The sequence below is a fragment of the Chiroxiphia lanceolata genome, chromosome 6, assembly GCF_009829145.1.
Source record: "Chiroxiphia lanceolata isolate bChiLan1 chromosome 6, bChiLan1.pri, whole genome shotgun sequence".
Lineage (NCBI taxonomy): Eukaryota > Metazoa > Chordata > Aves > Passeriformes > Pipridae > Chiroxiphia > Chiroxiphia lanceolata.
The window spans coordinates 37,186,738-37,208,087 of NC_045642.1; the positions used below are offsets into that span (position 1 = coordinate 37,186,738).

The 21,350-nt window shown below is 35.6% G+C and overlaps 1 protein-coding gene across 3 annotated transcripts in view; it reads left to right on the forward strand.

Moving 5' to 3' along the window:
- SCFD1 (sec1 family domain containing 1) overlaps window positions 1–12,775 on the forward strand; it is a 53,657-nt gene extending 40,882 nt beyond the window's left edge. For 2 of the 3 annotated variants that reach the window (XM_032691321.1, XM_032691322.1), the window contains exons 21-25: window positions 2,918–2,970; window positions 5,443–5,476; window positions 6,431–6,496; window positions 10,420–10,488; window positions 11,434–11,637. In XM_032691321.1, coding sequence (XP_032547212.1) covers window positions 2,918–2,970; window positions 5,443–5,476; window positions 6,431–6,496; window positions 10,420–10,488; window positions 11,434–11,457 — 246 coding nt within the window. In that variant the 3' untranslated portion in view covers window positions 11,458–11,637. Of the gene's footprint in view, window positions 1–2,917; window positions 2,971–5,442; window positions 5,477–6,430; window positions 6,497–10,419; window positions 10,489–11,433 lie in introns of all 3 variants that reach the window. The other variant, XM_032691320.1, reaches the window with a different exon arrangement.
- The last annotated feature ends 8,575 nt before the right edge of the window (window positions 12,776–21,350 follow it).

Genomic DNA, 21,350 nt, shown 5'->3' on the forward strand with positions numbered 1-21,350 from the left:
GATGTTTGGAGTCTTTTTCTGTTCCCCAGAATAGAAAACTATTGCACTGCAGGCAAAACACAAAGGCAGGGGAAAAAAAGCCCTCGTGATTTAATATTTTTACAACAGAAAAAAAATCTCTATTATGGTTCATTAAATCTTATTAACCACAGTGATCAGTGTATGAATAAAAGTTGTAATGCAAGATTAGAGCAGATTATTGAGAAGTCAAACAATTATTACAATGAACATAAATAATTTAAATTAATTTCTAGAAATGAACTGCAACAGTAAAGTAAATATATAAAATGTACAACTTGTACCACAAACATTCACAAATATTATCAGTTGAAATCTTAAACCTATTTAGAATGATACCCTATGCAAAACTCTGTAAGGTTGTCTGTAAATCACTTTGTGAGTTACTTGTCCCTGCTATTTCTTTTGTCTCACAAGGACAAGCTTACCAGCAAGGACACATAAGTCTATACCTGTGCTTTCCAAGTTTTTCAGAAGCAGGAACAGCTAGAACAGTTCTTATGGGCAATAATACCATCTTGTAATTTTTTTTAATTTGTGTAGATTAACTACAGTTACATTTTTTCTTTAAATACTTATTCAGAAGCATTCCTTGATGACCTTAAAGTAATCCGTTACTTGGGGGGGTTTAAAATAATAATATTTGTTGGTCAAAACAGGTTTTTAAGGAATTGCTTTTAAGATAATGTTTTCACAAAGAAATGTTCTGTTCATAAATCTACTAACATACTTGCTTTGTTTTGGTGTCCCTTAATAGATTGATTAAAACTTTAAATCTTCCTAAAACAAAACAAAAAAAATCTTATTGTCAAGTATACATGAATTTTAACCCATAGGTATGAAAATGACCCTCATTTACTATAGAATTATGGAGGTTCTTTTAAGTATCTTCTACAAAATGATTTGATTATTGAGTTAGGACAATCTTTGATAAGTAAAGCTTTACAAAGGGGTTTAGCTTCAGTGAATACAATATATACATTTGTATTGACTTAAGAGTTAGATAGATCTTATTTGTGATATATATTAATGAAACTGCATTTTGGTTAATACCATCCCTTTTAGTGTATATGGTATCTTTCAGATTTGGGATATATTGTAGGATTACCTTTCATGCATTACAAAATAAAATTCTAAAAATAGAGGGTTTCCTTAATCCAAATTAGTCATCTTAGATTCTGCAGAAAAACAAATACATACTGAGAGTTAATGACATTTCCATGGGATTTTTTCCATTTTAATTTGAAATCTTGACAAATAAGTTTATAATCTCAAAAGTATGCATTTTCTTCTTGAATTGTTTCAGGAAGTCACAAATTCAGTTGTGTGTAAGGAAACAGCTATACAGTTGTTTTTGTTGGCAAGCTAGCTGTTTCTTAAAGCAAATAAAATCAAATAGAGTTTCTTTTCTCTGTGCCCTCAGAACTGATTTCAACAGGAATGGTGTACTTAAACAACAGCAAAAAAATAAACTAATTTATAACATTTCGATTTCTTAACCACTTTTCATGTGTCTACTTATACAAGCCGACAGTGAAAAAACACAGGAGTAATACATTCAGGAATAAATGTTTGTAATATGTGTATTAACTCTGATTTTTAGTTCTGGCATTAATCTGTAATTCATTCTAACAAGCAGAGAAAGTACAGTTCTTTATCCCAGGTAAATGTTTCTCAAATACCTTTCAGTTTTAGTTTATCAATCTCTGTCCATTCCCAGCTCTCTCATTACTCCAAAGTCATTATATCACCTTTATGTACAAAGCTGCCAAAATCATGAATGCCAACAGACTACAAATGTAGTTGAAATTGCTGGTGGAGCATATAAAAGCATTTTACAGAGGTTCAGTGTGAAAATAGATCTAAATTAATTTTTTTTAAAAGCCAAACTTCAGGATAAGAGAGTTATTTTATGTAACTACATGAAAGTTCTTAATATAGAATAGATTTATTTTCTGTGTGTGTAACCACATGTATATTAAATATTTTTTAGTATTAGAGGTAGTTATGCTTTGACTCTAGTAAATTCCCCAGATAATCTATCTGCTACTTAAGAAGTATTTTTTCTGTAGTACAGAATCATCAAAACAGAGGTTTTGATGCATGTATACACCCAGGTGAACTCAACTGTAGTTGTGCATACAGTTTATCCACAGAGTACCTGGATGAAAATGTAGTGTAGAAACAGCAAAAAGCCAAGTAGTTGTCAAAAGGAGTTACTAAGAAGTTTTGTTTTTCGTCCATTATAATTGGTAAAAATCCTGCTTGTTGCCAATAAAAATATTGGAAGTGCCTCAGTGTTTTGTGTGAAGAAAAAAATTTTTTTGTATAGTTTAGACAGACTTTTCAAATGCTTGTGGAACACATTTCTTCTTCAAGAGCTTAATTTTGGTTTAATAGTAGTCATAAATCATGAAATGAGAAGGATAAGTTACATAACAGTAGCAGATTTTGATCTGTCTTGTATTTAGCATTCATTGCCACAGAAGTGTGTTGTTTTATAATGTTAAAACAATAGCAAATCTCTGTAAGCTGGAAAATTTTAGCATTTATAACTAACCGTGTGGTGTTCCTATAAAGCTGATAACACCGTAATTTTTCTTTCAGCATACTGCCTTTCTCTTGGGATTTATTATGCAACCAGTGTATTTTTTGGAAAGTGTGTGATAGTCAATTTTAGATGAACCAGAAATAAAAAGCTTAATAGTACCCTTACAGCTTCTCACTGCTGTTTATTCTGTATTGGTTCAGTTACATCCAAACTTTATAAATATTTGTGGACACCACAATTAATTTTGAATTATGTGATGGGAAATTGTGTTGGTTTGAACTATGTTTAACATAATAGATACAAGCGAAAAATGCCAAACTTTTGAGATAAAAGCATACTTTTTAATAGGAGACAGATGACTACCGGTATTTTGACCCCAAGATGCTACGAGGCAGTGACAGGTGAGTTTACTATGAGTTTTGCTTCTTTCCTTGTACTCTGTGAAAAGGCTAACTTAAGAAATCTGGTTTTATTTTACTTGCTGACTACAAGTAATTAATTTTAATCATTGATTCGAAGTCAAGACAGTTGGTGTTGAAGGAATTCACAATGGGAACTTGGATCAACCAGATATATCTTGTAACACTGCAAAAAAAAAAATCTTTGTTCCAGTGACTGAACATGCTGCTAACATGTACATCAGTTCAGTCATGGGAATTTGTACTAGTATTTAGCAATAATAAATGTTAGAGTTATTCATAGTTGTACTGCTTGGTTTCTCTGAAACTTTGTGGTTTTCCACTGTTTGAAAAACAACCCAATAAAAGTTGACTGCATTAGCTTTTGTGTGGGTAGGTGCACATTTTATGTTCCCTTCATGTGAAGGGAGATTTGGATATAGTTTATTTTACCAGTAAAAAAGAGGAAGAGGAATTACACTAGAAGTTTATAAATTTTTATCTTTTGCTTTGTATCTTTGCTCAATAACTGGCTGATAGTTGCACCTAATCTAATATCCTAGAAACAGAGAAGATACTTTATTTTAATATACCTTCTAAAAATAATTTTCATCAAACTTGTGGGAAAACAATCATCAGCTCATTTAGTTGCAGGAGTTTATTGCGGGACAAATGTGGATAAAAGTAGGTCCAGGTTTGGTTTTATTTACTTGCTTCATCTGTTCTTGAAACATGGGAAGTAATAAATTAATGTCTAAGTTTTATTGAAAAGTGTTACAGATTATGTAGTTTCAAAGATAAGCCGATTTTGAAAGTGTCAGAGAAGAAAATCACTAGTATTTTATGTTTTAATCTTAACTTTCGTTGTTTTGTAATGCTTTTGTAGCATTTCTGGTGGATTTTGTGCAAAAGTGCAAAGATTTGTTTCACTAAAGCCAAAGAGTTTTTCTCATGTACATATGCTTTTTACCCACTCCGTATAATTCTTATGTTGCTCTAAACAATGTAAAAATAAGCATTTACAGCAGTTCATAAATGTACCATTCTGTGTAGCTGTAATAGTCATCGCAGGGAAAAGCTTTTAATTTCTGGTTTGGGGTTTTTTTGGGTTTTGTGCATAAACTGAAGTTATATTCCTTAAATCATATTTGAGCATGACAGCAAAACTCTTAATATAGCCATATAGGAGTTTGTCTAATTCTCACTTCAAATATTTATGTAGATGATAAAAAACATAGGTTAGCTGGCATGATAAAGTATTACTTGTTTAAAATAGTGAAATCAAATAGTATAATTAATGGGACAATATTAAGAAGTGACTAATTTTATTTTCTAATCTAGTCCTATTTTAAAAAATATTGGCATTGCTATCTATTATGTTTTAAATAGAGTAGGAACTGCATTCCTGTATTTCAGTCTTAGCTAAAGAGTATCTTTATATCCTGTGTAAAGCCTATGTCAAATATAAACAGGCCTTGTCCTCTGAAAGGATGACACAAAATGTATGTGGATTTGATATATCATATTCAAAAGAGAACATTGGGGTAACACTTCTACTTATGGGGAGTCTGCAATATTCATGACGGACAAAGCAACATATTAGACATAGCCATTCCCTTTTAAAACCTGTTTTTCTGGTACACCAGAATCTGTGTTGAGTCAATTTTTGTTGGTCTCTCAGAGAAAACTTCTTGGAATAAGAGAAAAGACAAGTTGAAGGGGAAAATGTAATGCTTTTAATCTGTGTTAGAACATAAGATGTATTTGAATGCCTGGGGCTACACTTAGGAAGGTAGTGGTAGCATGTGAGCAAAGGGCAGGAGGGCAGACTGACCCTTCATAGCCTTTTCTTCGCTTTCCCCTTCCTTCTGAAGGTGCAAGGTTTCTCCCACTGTCCGTGCTACCTGCCTGTGAATTCAAATGGGAGGAAGAGTCTGTACCACCAAACTGTAACTTACCTTTTCCTCCCTAAATAATTCTAATCCTACATACCTCCTGCCTAGAGTAGTTTTTGAGATTTTGAAGCTATATCCAGCCACTGCAAACTGACTGGCTTACCTGGTTAAGATTCCAGTAGGCAGGATTTCTAAGTGCCATGAACTGTGCTAATGCTGGTGACATTTTTTACTCATAGTATTTGCTCCTAGGTAACAGCACCATAAGTTAGAGCTTTTAAACTCTGGAAGAGTTGTTGTCATAAAGCTTATGATTCAAACAGCAACCTTAAAAGTGACGAAGTAAAACTCCTATTTACTCATGTATTCAGTCCTGTAGAATTAATGATTTTCTATAACAAATAATTTAAATAAAATACTTGGAGGATGAATGCACAAAGGCAATTATTGTTTTATTTTATACTTTTGTCTAATATTATATAGTATTTCATAAACATGATGTGTATATTACTTATTTTGCATATTTATATTCATGTCTAATAAAATTTGAGCTGTATGTTTTTGTGTGGTTTTTTAATAGCTCAGTTCCAAGAAATAAAAATCCATTCCAGGAGGTAAGTCACTTAGGAATTATTTTTTCAATGTGTTAAAAATAAATACATCCTGAAGTACCAGTCATTTTTGATAATCATGATTAAGAAAATGAGAGGTCTTGTTTGCAAAAAAAGCATTTAAAACTAATTATATCTAGTATTAATTATAATTAGCTGTTATTCTGAAGAAGGCTTTTCATCTTCAAAGAACTGTGTAAGCATGAACTAATACTGGAGAAAAAAAAATCTAGCAAATTCTTCTGAAGGTAATACAAGGACTTACTAATATCCTAATTGGGTACTGAGCAATTTAAAACCCCATTTTTATACCAAATCTTGAGAATGCTCTCTAGATTTAATCCTCTGTCCAGCCTTAAACAGCACTGATGTACACGACTATTTTAAACAGTCTCTGCAATTAAAGGAAAGAAGCAAAATAATTAATGTTGTCATTTCATACAAATACCTGTAACTTTCAGTATTTTTCAACATAAATATTTGCAAATAGTGGAAGTCTTACTTACCTGACCTGACTACCAAGTTTCATAAGCAAAATCTTTGCCATGGCAAAGACATACAAATGTCTCAGATTTCTCCTCAGATGTTCTAATTATCCTCCAGAACAAAAGAAATACCATGTGGTATCATATACATGGCTAACAGATGGTCACAGCAAAAATGTCAGTAATAATAATACAACTATTAAGTCTCCTTTGTCTAGTCATTAATTGTTCTCTTTTAAGCGTAGCCCAGAAAATACTGATGGCCTTTACCTGTAATATTATAGATTATTAGCAGTAGTAAGTGAGGAGGGAAAGCACAAAAAAAGTAATGTGTTGAAACCATGTATGTTTCAAGTACTTCTTAATAGAAAATTGTGATTATTTCTGTTTTGGATTTAATGATTTGCTATTTTACTACTGACATTATGAGAATTTCATTGCATACTCTGATAATGTGTGTGTTGCCTTTTAGGCCATAGTGTTTATAGTTGGAGGAGGCAACTATATTGAATATCAGAATCTTATTGACTACATAAAGGTATGTGTACTTCTTTGGTTGTAGCGTATAACTTACTGATAGAAACCAGTCATAGCAGGTTTTCTGTAATATTTAGCATTTGGAAGATCAAGTCTATGAAATTAGCCTTAAAATCCTTATTTTATACAGAGTCTGGGAAAAAAGTACGTAAGAAATCAGTAGAAATTGTGGATTACTAATTCAGACCAAGAAAGACCTGTTTCTGCTATTTTGCTCTGTTGCACTTTGGAATTGAGTAAATAATATGCATTCTTCTTTATTTTGTCTTCATACACACCAGCATGGTTGAAAACTGTAGCAGATGTAGCTAAGTGAATTAACCTGTCTTCTGTACTGATGCATTAAATGCTGTCAGTTTGGCTGTTCATAGAGTCCTGTTACTAGTTTTCATTTGCTGTTCTTAAATAAAGCAGCTGTAGCGTATCGTAACCTTGAAAGTAAGGAGTTGCTCAGAATTCTTTAGGTTTCATAAATATTACAAAAGAGATACCACAGTGCTTTTTTGTATGCAGCTTAGGAATGTGGAGTCAGTTCAAAATACAACCTGCAGATTACAGTATCTTATTTTATGACAATCTTACTTGAGTGTAAAGGGTTTCAAAAGCCAACATAGTGCAAATACTATGCTGTCTGTCAGAGCAAATATCAGATTGGTGTCAATATCTAAGCGCTTATTACTTACCCACATTTAAAAGTTTTCATTCCTGAGTTAATGGAAGCTCATTCTTGTTACACTGCATCATTTAATTCTGTGTAGAAATCATAAGATATGCACAAAGAAAACATAGGCACAAAGAAGAAAATACATAACCAACTAGGTAACAGATCTAATTTCTCTGGTTACAGATGACCAGTCTAGCAGAACACAAAATCAGTGGATGGAGAAAAGTAACTAAATCATTACAGTTCCTGGGGAGCAGGGAAGGTATTCCAGCACTTTCCAGGAATAAAAAAAATATAAAAGGAATCTTAGTAAAATTTTGAAGAAGGTAAAAAATTATTTAAGAGCAGCAGCATACCATTCTTTTTTTCTGATCCTAACCTTATTCATGGTACAATTGTCCTGTCCTGTGGTAGACTGGATTGAGGCTTTTCACACAAAAGAATAAATATGGAGCATTAGTCACTGAAAAACACTTCTTCCAAAAGACAAGCACGTGAGGGCTTTATGTCCAGGTAAATCATGAAGAATGAAAAGTCAGAACACATGTGCTGAGTTTTCCCCTCTAACAGGCAGCCATTTTGGAACAAAGGGGAAAGTATAAAAGAGGAATGTAAATTAAAGTCATTTAGACTTATCACCATCCTTGATAACTAATTCAGTGAGGCATCTGCCTGGAGCAGAGTGCGCTGTCAAACATTTAACTTGCTCCTTAGTTTACCCAAAGCCACTTCAGTACCATACCAATTCAAAAGATGCCCAGCAACATGTGTATTTGTGGTGTATATTTGTTACTTCCTACTAAAAAAAATCTCTGAATTCCCTAGAGGCTACTACACTTCATTGATTATAGCTGCACGCTGACAGAACTGAGGTTTGCTGTGTACGTGTATATACAGGGCATTTGTAAGATGACAAGCACTTGGCACTTCATACAAAGTGACAGGAAGCTGAAGTTTCTGAGAAATAAGAGGGCAAACAGGAAGTCATTTGAGGGAGAGTACAGAAGGAACTGAAAAACTACATGAATGGTAATGTTAGATCTTATGGAGAGTCAGAAGTTGAACACACTTTCTTCTCCTGGAACCTGTGAACAGTTGTCACAGCTGAAGGGTGCTGTACATTTCTCCAATCAGATGGTGTACGTGAGCAGTGGGAGATGACCTCCCAAGGGGAAAGACTCCTTCACCTTTATTCCACTTAGCCATTTGCTCTTCAGAAGACAAGAGTAATGAAAACCTTAATTCTACCTCCCACCACCTAGAGACTTGGGTGCCTCTCCCAGGTGACTCTTACAGGCTTATCCAATAAAATTAGCTTTTCCATATGGTACACTTCCAGCATCTATAGTTTCAACAGATGTATGTAGCTTATTAATTATTCTCATATTCAATCAGTCTTCCTCCAGATTAAAAAAAAGAGAAAAATCAACAGCTCTTGCTCAAGAAAAATCAACATGTTCTTGCAAGCAGATACCACAGAGATTTTATTCACTGCTTTATTTTTGTAAGCACTATCTGTTTTGCCAGTTTGCATCTGAAAGCACAGAGAAAGTATTTTAAAACTTTCTAAAACAGGAAGCAATGTTCATTCAGCTTTGACATTCTGAGGGTTTTTTTGTACAAGAATTAAGAGGAACACTCAAATCCAATTATTTGCAGTTCAGTGCTAGAATGGACTATCTCACAATATCAAAAAGCAAATATTTATAATGTCATTAAGGCAGATTGTGCCTTAAAATAAATATATTGGCCAAGATCAGTTCAACGTGCTGAAACCATGTCACCAGAATTGCAATCCATAGGAAGCCTCCAAGGGAAGGCTAGCATACTGTTTTGTACAAAAGAATGTAGCATATCCTTTCATTTCCTTTTGTAGATGGTTAGAAAAGTACTACTTATTAATCTGTTCCAATCACAAGAAATTTAAATCAATCATACTTTTTCAGTCATTAAGAAATACTGGACTTTGAAGAGTACTGAGGTTTGGGGGTTTTTTAGATATAAAGCAGTTTCAACTTGGCTCCAATCATTATTTGCAGATATAGCTCTTTGTTTGAATAAACTAAGAAATGAACATGAATTACATACACATATTTAAAATTACACTTTTAGAGTGTGACAAACTGGAAGTGTACCTTCATGTTTCTTAGAGCTGCCTGAAAGGCAACAGTCTCATTTCACAGTTATTTGTATAGTTTAAAACTTTAGTACAAGGCAGAAGCAAATGTTCTCAATCACAGTATGGAAAGGGGAATCTGTCGAAATACTGGTTTAGAACACAGATATCAAGATTTGAAAGAATGGCCTGAAACGTCTGAAGATGAAAGCTCAAGATCCTGCTCAGCAACAAGAACAGCTTATTACTACAAAACACTCAATAAAGATGAGAACTTGAACCAGGATTACCATCTCCCCAATAGACATCCCCACCAGCTAAGGACTGTTTAAATCTGCTTCTGTTACTTTCTGCTGAAATGGCACAATTAGCAGTTTATGTGAAACAATCATTTTGTCAATGATTCCTATTTTGCTCTTTAATAGGTAAATTTTACCTAACTAATATGAGAAAAGGCAAAATAATTTAACAGTGAAACAGATTTCTCAAGCCTGTGCTAGAACTTTGAAGACTCAGGGAATTATTAGCCCAACACTGGAAGTAAACTCAGTCTGAAACTATGTATAACTTAAACTAATTTTCACTTCCCGAATTATAACATTGCACTTTGGTAGCCTTACTATATCTAGCGAATACCGTTAAACTGCAAACTAAGTTTATTATGCATCTGAGGGAACTTAACATTTTGTTTCAGAATTCCTCTAAAAAAAAAGGTGCTGTTTTAATATCATCATCATATCGAAATAAACTACAGGTGGAAGTTTTCAGGCTTTAACCCAAAAGAAACAGTAAATATGTTGGCACTATTCTTAGCAAATCGCCCAGTTATTTTGGAGAGTAAGGCTTTACTCAAGTAAAGTTATTAGCTTCCCGAAGCCATTCATAGACAGAGAGCTTTGAATTCTAGTGAGTTTAAATGTATAAGATGTCCCATTTTTCCACTTTCTGCCTCTGGTCCTTTATTTTCCACTTCAGTTTATTTACAGGTTTTTTTCCTGCAGTGGAGCAACTATTCGTTTTCCAGCCAAAAGTGTAAGACTTCAACATCATCAAGATTTTACTGGGTTCTTTTAGTATATAATTACTTTAAGCCACTTTTGCTCTCTGTTAAACACTTTATTTCTTATGGATTTTTCTTTTTCAGGGTAAACAAGGCAAACATGTCCTGTATGGCTGCAGCGAACTTTTTAATGCAACACAGTTTATAAAACAGGTAGATAACTTTGATAACCTCTGTAATATTTATTACTTCTTTAACTGTGTATTGACTTATATAACTCTACATCTCTCCATGGATTTTTACAAAAAAAAAAAAAAAGAATTTGTGAAGGATTAATACATATTCTTGTTAACCATTTTTGTTTGCTTGAAGTGGGGGTTTGAAGCCATTATTTTTAATTAGCTTTCGAAGACTGTGTTGTGAATGTGAGTTCACAGGTAATGCAGGAGAACAAGTTCATAATTGCCTTTTTAGAAATCCTAGTGAAAAAAATTGAGTTAGTTCTTGATACATTCACAAATAACATGTCTTTCCAGGCTGTTCTTGCAACAGTTAGAAGATCTTTAAACCTTTGTCCTGGTTTATAAATATGTGTGTGTATGTATATAAATGCTGGCCTAGTGTAAGCTTGTTGTCCATACCTATACTAAAATCTGTATTTTAGTGTTTTTAAACATCATCATCAACATTACTTCTCTATGCCTCATTCTATTATAAATACAAAATAAAAATTATTCATGGTAGTCAGCAAATAGCAGCCCTTCAGTAGCTGTCACCACCTATGGTTTTATGTCCTACTAAGATGAGAATAAATTGTTATTCAGAACTACATTTTAAAGAATTAAATTAATTTTTGTTGCACTTGAAGGAGACAAATGGTACTTAACAGCTTTTAACTCCTCATTCAGCTTAATTAATATTTTTGTTGTCTTGACTGTGTACACTGTACCTTTACCTCTGAGATTTATTCAAATCTGAAGATTTGAAGCTCAGATCCTCTCCTCTGAGGGTATGCATTAAATATTCTATTAACAGCATACTTTTGGTTGTCAGAGACAAACAAAGCTTATAGGACAGAAATATTTACTGTATGAACTGGATATTAGTTTGAAAGAATAAGATTAGCAACCTAATGATTTTCTGTCTCTTCATGTTTAGCTGTCCCAGCTTGGCCAGAAATAAGACTGAAACACCTGGATGGCAGTGTGACAACAGAATTGTTACCACATTCAGATATCTTCATATCTTTAATTTTGTCATTATATTAAAACTTAAACCCGTTTCACTAATACGATAACTTTTAAAAAAAATGTGTAATTAATACAGTGTATATCAGCATTTCAGAAATAAACCTTAAAACCTGATATATTTTTGGTGGGGGTCAGTTTTACATTATTAAATTTTAAACGCAGTATTAGCTATGGTATATGACAGAGATGGCTGAAAAGCATGGCATTTTCAAGTTCTTATATGTAAGTTTCTGATACAGTAAATAGGGCAATAATTTCAAGAGAAGGTCAAATCTGAGATATTTGGAGATACGTTCTTCTCGGAGCCAGAATAGCTTTATTTAACAAAATTGAAAAGGATGGAACTACCTTTTAGGACCACAGACTAACAGCCTTAGTGCTAGAGAACTAAGAACTTCTAGTTCTTACCCTTTTATTTTAACCAAAGTTCTTAGATTTGTGCAGTCTTTGCTTGGTGGTTGAAAGATGTACTTGAAGATACCTTCAATACAAGTTTCTGATCCAGTAATTTAGCTTTTCTCTTAAGAGAAAATTGCTTGTCTACACAGTCACAGTTTCAAACTGTAGAACTTAAATCTTTAATTTTTTCCACACTTTTGTTTGTAACTGCTTTGACTGTTATGTTTGGGAAGAACCCAAATCATACTCACAAAACAGCTTTTAACTGTTTTATAAGCACGTATTTAAAATACAGTTTTTAACAATTCCATTAGGCAGGGGCAGTTTAGTAGTTCAAAGAATCTCATTATATAATTACGTTTTGCCAGTAATGATAGCTCTGGAGAGTGCATGGAGGAATTGAGAGAAGGTAACAAGATTTTTTGATAGATGTAAGTCTCTGCCTCTAGAAACATCCTCTCTGGAAACAGCACTGCTACAGGTGAAGTAATAATATGCCTTCAAAATGAAGCTTAACACACACAAAAAGCAAAAAGAAAACACTTCTTGTGTGGCTTACTGTAAATTTTTCAGCAGTGTTTTTTGCACCATTTTTCAGTGTTGAATGTTGATTTTACACTAAAGACAATACCTTTTCCCCAGCTAGATTGTTTTTCATAACATTTATACAAGAAATGGAGTTGATCTCTTCCTTAAAAGTATCACAAGAAAAATATGCATAATCTGGATCATGTTATCAAAAAGTAATAATGTTATTTAATTATCTCAGCTGAGCATTGTAAGCTACTCCATGCTACTACTATAAATTTCTAACTTTGACAAGTCAATAAATATGTTTATTGTGGTGTTTATTGTAGTTGTTGCATGTGAGCACTCTCCCAGACTTCAATAAGCAAGAATTCACTGTCAAATGCAGTTTGTTGTTCTAGTTCCCTATGCATATACTGTATTTGTTAGTAAAAACAAGCTCAAAGTGTGTTTGGAAAAGAAAATTACATTTAAGGTGTTTATTGCTTCCTGTGGGAGTTCATTCCAGGTTCTTGAAATAATCCTGTCTCAACTGTGCTTCCTATGCAGTGTTTTAGCCTTGCAGCTGATAACCATCTTACCAAAAACCTACCAACTGCTTTTTGTCCAGATCGTGGCACCGCTCCCTTAAACCAGGAGCACTTCGAAATCACAGCTTACAGAATTCTCTCTTTCAGTAAATTGTGTAAAGATACCAGAAATTACCTGGGTGGCTACATTCAAAAATCTCAGTTTTCGGTCTTTACACGGCCTCTGGAGAAACATTTTGGTTTTCGGCCAGCTTTATAGCTGGATCTTCAAGACTGCACTGGTCAATTTGAGGTTTGGGTTTTTAAAGAAAAAATTAATACAATTTTCATACTTCAGACATTCTTTTCCTTCCTTTCTAACCTAATTTTCTGGTTTTGTTGTAGTAGTAGCGCTAAAGCTCTTTGTTACCAATAAGGTAAGGCTTTACAGCTCTGTCTCTGTAGGAGTGTACCTACATCATGCTTCTTCCCTTCTGACACAGTTTGAGTTATGGTGTGCTGGCGTTTGTTACATGGCCCTTTTTCCCAAGTACCTCTTGTGGATATAGGAATGCAGAAGGTTGTACAAGAAGTCTCTATGGTTAATCCAGAGGCAAACAATGTTAAAAGTAAGCTGTTTCTTTGGTAAGTTTGTTCAGTTTATAGCCAGTCACCGTGCCCTTCGTATCCTCAAAGGCCAGTGCTTAAAGGAGAGGTTATGCATGGCTCAGTGGATCTTTTAAGTAAAATAATAGCAGCAGCATTCATGTTGCTAATAAATACTTTGGGCAGCTGCATACAGGACAGGGAGGTTTGGAACTTTTCTAGCACCTTCTCTGTTAATAAGCCTCTGAGAGGGCCAGCGCCAATGCCAGCTTCTGGCACAGCAGTTCCAGCTTCCACATCTCAGGACAGGCAATTCTTCATTGGGATCTACCTTCCCATGTAGGTTAAGTAAAACAGCATGAGGCTGAGTGTCAAGTGCTAAACCTTTCTCAGGAAGAAAATTAGCAGTCTGGTCTTCAGCTGTAGAAAATTGGCACATCTATCTTTCAGGAAGTATAGGAAAATCTTAAAAATCATTGCATGTACTTAAGAATTAATTCACATTTTGAAATTATAGCCCTTTGCTTGCTTTCTTGCTTTAATTTGAAGGATTTAGAATATTTAGATGGATATTTTTTGATTTAATGATGAATTTAGTGCCTCTGTTTTTCAGAATTAAGACACTTCTAAAAAAGAAAAAGTAACAATTAAAAGAATGAAGCAATCAGAATGAGTTAAAGAAGCGTCTGGAGACCACCATCTGGTTTAAATGCCCTTACTTGTATAACGCTCTCTGATAGAAATCAGATACAAATCTTTCTTATGTTAGAAGTAAATTTTGCTAAGATTGATGGTGTTTACATCAGTCTGAATGGAATGTAAAGTAGCAGCTTTTTCCCAAAACACATCAATGCTGTAGAGAATAGGAACGCTGCTGTCAGTCACAGTTACAGAGCCAACACTGCTGTGCATACAGAGCTCCAGGACTAGATTGAAGAAAGTGCAGCACTTCTCTTTTTGCTTAAATGATACACTCCAAAATGGAATTGCTTAGTGGTTAATCCAGTGTGTTGGCTGGAGCAATCCTAAAAGGTTTCAGATGTAAAGGGTTTATAAATAGGTACATAGGAATCGACTTCAAAACTATCACAACTATGTTCTTCAGATCTGAAATAAAAGATGTTGGGCTGGAACAACCTCCTATCCCTTGTTTACTGACAGTGGAGAGACCACTCACTCTCTTTGTTTGGATGATTCGTTTGTTGTGACTCATTGCTGACAGATGGCTCTGGATCAGAGAAAGTTAAGCCTGACCAGTGTTCTGGTGGTACAAAAAAGTTAGCCACAGTGTTGATGATTTCTATGTAACTTCAGAGATCAGAGATGTTAATAATTTTCTTGCTGTGAATCAGTAGATGATTTAACCCACTTCTGTTTTATTTGGAAGTGGTTTAGTAACCCTATTCTGTGCAACAATCTCAGTTGTTTTCAGCAACATTCAGATATATTCTGCTTCTTAATGTGGTCACATGTCACTGCAACACACATACCCTCCTTCAACGGTATACAAAAATCTGAATATTTAATCTACCAATGCATCATAACTTTTTTTTCTACAATTATAAACCCTTAGGTAGTTAAATTGCCAAAGGAATTTTAAATTTAATTATAAAGGTTATATTAACTTATTCCAACTCCTTCTCATGATTGCGTAGGTCGACTTTCTTGAATTGGTAATGGAGGAGTGGTCTTTATCCTGTGAAAGCAGACACATGCCCCAAAGCCTCAGAACTATCAGTACCAAGTCCAACTTCAGTCTCCCCGTCTCTTGTGTATGCATTCCTATTTCTGGCAATGTAAGATAGGTAAATCATATACATAATGCTTTTTCAGAAAATTGCTTTTTAGCACCTCAGCATGGACATGCAGTCATTTACTGCTCTGAATTCTTTCTTGTATTACACATGTATCATGAAAATAAATGGATGAAAATTAACCTGGATAAAAACTAGGTCCCAGAGAGGTGTATAGCTTCCCTTAACAACACTTAGTATGGTTTCTTTCTGTATTTGCTTGGAGGTTTTGGTTTGGTTTTAATCATAATGACCTGATATGAATACAATTCTCCACAGTGTTTCCTATAGCTAAAACCATTCTCCCGCCATTTTCTCCCTCGTCCAAATGAATTTATATCTTCTCTCTACATATAGACATTCAAAGATTTTGAAATCATACTGACTATACAGTTTTAACAAATAATAGTATTATTCCTACTTCATTTTGGAAACTAAAATTACACAGGGCAGTTCAGTAATTTTTTTTGTGTTGGACTTAATTGAGCTGTTAAATTTACTCCCTGAAATGAACTAGGACCATTTGTACATTCAGCTACAATGGCAAAGCTTTCTGGTTTCTTACCATCTAAACCAGGAAAATAATTCCAACACCTTGTATAAGTTGCCAAATGGCATTGGGAGCTCTGTTCTGAAATGTTTATTACATTCAGTCTGATACATGCCTCTCAAAAGACTTTTTAAACCATAAATCAACACAGTTTTTTGTGTTTCAAGTGCAAATAACTAAGTTTGTACACTTTTTCTAGACCACAGATATATATCATATGAAATAGATTGAGTAAGGACAACATTTTCTTCCATTTATAAATCCCATATGATCGGTGTCTTCCTACTTGCTTTGTTCATTCTTTTAAGCAGCAGCGTTCTCTGTTATGTGTCCCTAACAAAGACTGTCAGACCAGGTCACAAAACCATATGAGGGAGAGATACCAGCCAAGGATGATGGATTATGACACAAAATGTTTCACTGGCAACCACACAATTTTTTTGTGTAGAGCTTGTGTAATAGCAAAGCTAATCGTATTGCCAGTTTTGTTAGCACTGAAATAAACCCTCTCTTTCTATATGTGTTTCTATATGCCATTTTCCTGGGATTGTTGACAACTAAACTACTAAGCTCCAGCTGGGGTGTGAATTCACCCTTGAACTGGAACATCAGTTCATTTCCCATAGATAACTGATCAGCCGTGGGTCTCATTCAGATATAGTTTGAATTGGTAACTCACAGGGAAAGATACTTACTCCTAAATGTCATGGTCTGTCCAGCTGCAGTACTGAGGATATTATTTTCTTTGCAGTGAAAAAACCTTTGGCTAGCCAGCCTTCCCTCACTGTAACCATGCTCCTTGAAAGCAAACAATGTGAAGGTAAACACCCTTCCATAAAGCAGGTAACTGTATAAGTCTGCTTCTGTGGTTGTGTGTTGCTACCAGCGCAGGGCTCTCAAGGAGGAGAGTGGGTGCCACACTCAATCCTCACTGGAAAAGTTGAATTTGTGCAGGCTCAGGGCCCAGCATGAAAACAGGTGAACCTAAAAGAGGTCACCCTTTATTTTTAATTAATTTTTAATTAGTTTTTTAATGATAATATCTGTCATCTATTAGTTAGAATTCATGTTCTGTCTTTTTCTTATCTCTGCCTCTCAATCCGTTGCAATATCAATGATCAAAAGCACAGTCCCTATACTTTGGGATAGGATCCAGCTTAGTCAAACAGTCAGTGAAAACCTGATGAAAACTGATGTCATTTTATAATCGTGGCAGTCAAACCACAAACAAACAATGTGAAGGTAAACACTACTCCACAGGGAAGGTAACTATATATATTTACCATGTGTGGGTTTTATATCTCCGTCAGGCTGGAAGTCACGTTTATCATATGAGGGATAGGTGGTAGTTTGAAGAAGAGGGAGGAAAAAAAAAACTAGAAATCCCTAGGAGTAAGTGTCAAAGAAGACAAACATGCTTTGTAGACCCTCACGTTATGCAGTGGGACTGTTCTGAAACTCTTACTGGGAAATTGTTCACTGGGAAAGTCTTCACTGTCCACATCACCGGCTTTCTGATGTTTCTGCAGACTACGTTTCTCCTCAGGGGAGGAATGTGGTCTGTTAACCTTGCCTTGCATGGGACAAGGAACAGCAGTGATGTTACCAGCTCAGGACTCTCAGGGAGGAGAGTGGGTGCCACACTCAATCCTCACTGGAAGAGTTGAATTTGTGCAGGCGCAGGGCCCAACATGAAAACAGGTGAACCTAAAAGAGGTCACCCTTTATTTTTAATTAATTTTTAATTAGTTTTTTAATGATAATATCTGTCATTTATTAGTTAGAATCCATGTTCTGTCTTTTTCTTATCTCTCCCTTTCAATCCACTGCAATATCAATGATCAAAAGCACAGTCCCTATGCTTCAGGATAGGATCCAGCTTAGTCAAACAGTGAAAATGTGATGAAAACTGATGTTTTATAATTGTGGCAGTCGAATCATGAACAGCAAATCCGTGATGTTTTCCAAATTCTTTTTCCTCATTTAGGTGTCATTAGTAATTTGTTCTGCTATTCTCCTCGCCTGGCCTCCCTATGTGCAGTCTCTGGTCAGAATCTGGGCTTCAAGTACCAAGCTCACCTGTATCCCAGCCAGGATCAAGTATCCCAGCAGAGACAAGGATTTAGTCCCAAAATGCGCGTATTGATACCTCAAAGGAAACAGCTAGTTCCCTTCCCAAACCCACAGAAATATTTGTACAGCTAAAGTTTCTGAAGCAAAAACAAGAATCCTTTGGCACAAGATGACCTTGCTTTCTGTTACCTGTTTCTAATAAACACTCATTTTGGGAATGAAAACAGTGCTAAGAAAATAAATGCAACTCTGGCTTAGATACAGAAAGGATGATATCTGGATTGCATTCTTTCAAAATTTTCCCAGTAAGAAATTAAGGACAAATGTCTCTATGATTTAGTTACTATGTCACATTTTGATGCTGTTCATATACCTATATTTATTTTTTCCACAATGACAATAGAAAAGTGACCTCAAAGGGTATTCACTGAAAGGCAATTTTACTCTAGTCTCCTCCTTCCTTTTACTTAAAATTATTACATTAAAGGGATTCCATTTGTTCAAGTGTTTTACCAGTTCCCCAAAATTTACCCCTTCTATGCACGGAATTCCAGTTTTTCTGATCATGCCTGGTGCTCCTAGATTTAAGACGATTTCCACTTCTGCAGCTGCATCCTGAAGAAGTTTGTAAGTGAGCAGCCACTGTGTCCAAGTTCAAATTCTCAAACAGGCTTACTGTTTATGGTTTTGGTTTTTTTCCCTCCTCACAATGGATATAAACTGAAGAAGGATGGCAGGACTGATTGCAATTTGCAGATGCCGCTTGCTTACCATCTTCATTTCCCTTGCTCATTGGAGGACAATATTGGCTGCATCTGCAACTTCACAGCTGCCTGAGCTGGAAGCCCCAGCACAGCACGGCTGGGATTGCAGCCATGACACCCAGAGCATGTGTGACATGGGCTCTACGGCTGCTCAGACTCCAGCGCAGCCGAGGCCCCAGAAGCCATGTTGGGAACCATGGTGCTGTGGCTAAGCAAGACAGCACAGAGAGCTCAGCTGCCTGGGGAGAGAAGTCAGCTGGAGTCAAGGGGGGCCAGGAGGGACTCTGGGAGGCACATCCAGATGAACCATGTTCCTTCTTCCAGCAGAAGACCCAGATCAGAAGGATTGGGATTACAAAAGCGCAAGGAAGGGTTCATGCATCTGGCAGGGCTTGGAACCAACTTGGTTTACAGAAAGTTCTGGAAGAGTCAAATATTAAATGCACTGTGTCCAATGTGGTGAGGATTGGTAACTGAAGGGGTTTCGGCCTGTCTTATAAAAGGAAAAGGAAAAACAGGACCCTTCCCAAGGCATCAAGGTGCAGAGATACTCAGGCAGTAGTGTGTGGAGTGGGAGGGATCATAAAAAGACTCCAGCACAAATTCAACAGGGAGATTCTCCTCCAAAATGAAAGTCAAGGGGAGAAAGTAATGCTATCAGTCAGCAAACCTACAGAGACACTACACAGGCTCCCATGCTCTTCCCGCAGTAGTCATGAGTAGGGGACCCAGCAATAAAAGTGGGCTCCATCCCGAGGAGTTGTCCAAGGATAGGGACCATCTCTCTCCCTTCTCTCTCCTCCACAGGAGGATGGCCAGAAGAACAGAGCACTAACCTATGAACCTCAAGTGACCACGTGTGGTTGGTAATATCCATCACCAAACAGAACCAGGAGAGAGACTGCAGAATCCAGAAATGACACCCCACTAAGCCAGGGGTAAGACTGGGTGCACACTGGCATTCTTCACTAGAAGATTCAGCTAGGAACTAGTGAATAAATTCACATATTTAGGCACAGTATCAAATATAAGGAAAAGATGAATGCCACCTATACATAGAGTATTTGCAGATTTCTTGTCAACTGAAGCTATAATTAAAAAGAAAATTCTGTTCAAGTGACTATAGGTGCCTCTGAGATCTTGCACGTTGTTTGGTGTCACAGCTTCAGTTCCACTGTATAAAATTTTGTGAGTATACAAAAAAAGCGGAGATTAAAAACATTAGGCTGACGCTGTTGTTGTATTGAAAAGCCTAGATTGGAAAGGAATATCTTAGCCAGGTCCACATTTCAGACAAAAGCTGGCTATAAAACTAAAGTCATCTTTTGCTCCAGATACCGCTACAGCTGTTTTGAAAGAAAGCATAAGAAAACATCAGTTTATGGCAGTGCACATGCCTTGCAATACAAACAATCAGGTTCCCAAGTCTTTTGGAGAGACTGGTACTCCAACAAGTACCTATATGACATGCAACTCTATAAGGAGCTAATTCTTGAAAAATAATGAAAGACCAACAGTCGAGGAATATCTACCTGCAGAACACACTGTTTTGTGTGTTCTTTTGTTCATCAAAACTCATAAGAAACATCAATTTTTTATGTACTATGATGACAGACCTGCAATATATATTTCCACACACAAATTTCGTGATTAAACACATAATATGGTTTTAGGAATCTTAACATTTTCCATATCAGAGTTATAATTAGAAGAATGCGTTGCCTTCCTTATGAAAGTGCTTTTATTGCACTAGATGTTTGAAAGATCCACGTCTAAATTTAAGAAGTCAGCAGTCAGTCAGTTGTTTTGAAGTGGGAAAAGAGTTGACATGATGATGTGAATTAAAATTATTACTATTCAAATTATATCAAGTTATTTTGCTTGCTATTTACTTTAAACCTGACTGGTAGGTGGGTATTATGAGCCATACTTAAAATGGAATGCAGTTAACTTGAAATAGATTTTTTTTATTATTTTAATAAAAGTGTTTTTCATAACTCAGTGTTCCTTTTTCCTTTCCCCACTGTGATCAAAATGTAACTGTCTGAAAGTTCATCTGGCAGCGGAAATGTTATTTCCAGTTTGCCTACAGATACAGTCATTTCTCAGGGGCTGGCTCATAGCAGACGCTTTTGTAGATAGTCTTTAAACTTTGCCATTTCAGAGGCAAACACACTTGATCAAAGGATGAATAAAAAGGAAGGCCTCAGGAGATTCCTTCTCAGCATACTACCTCCAAAGGGTCCTCTCGGGTTACGAGTTCTCTGAATCTCAAAGCTACCTTTAGTTTCTGGTTTTATCTTCTAAATTTCTAGGGCTGTAGACCTAAAAGCAACTACAAATATTCCTTGTAGAATTTGCATACTTCATCTTGTTTCACACTCCACTTTTAAGGAGAGAGGGAAGGTGAATTATGAATGGAAGCCAATGCCATAGTGTAAATATCCAGTTGATCTGGTCATCTCCTCTGCGGGATGGTGGTGTTGCTCCATGGACCACAGAAGAGGTTATGTTTGCAGGAAAAATGCATGGTACTTGTTTTGAGGGCTGTGGATGCAGAACAGAACCTAGAGAGCAGCAGGCATTTAGCATGATGGTACGAA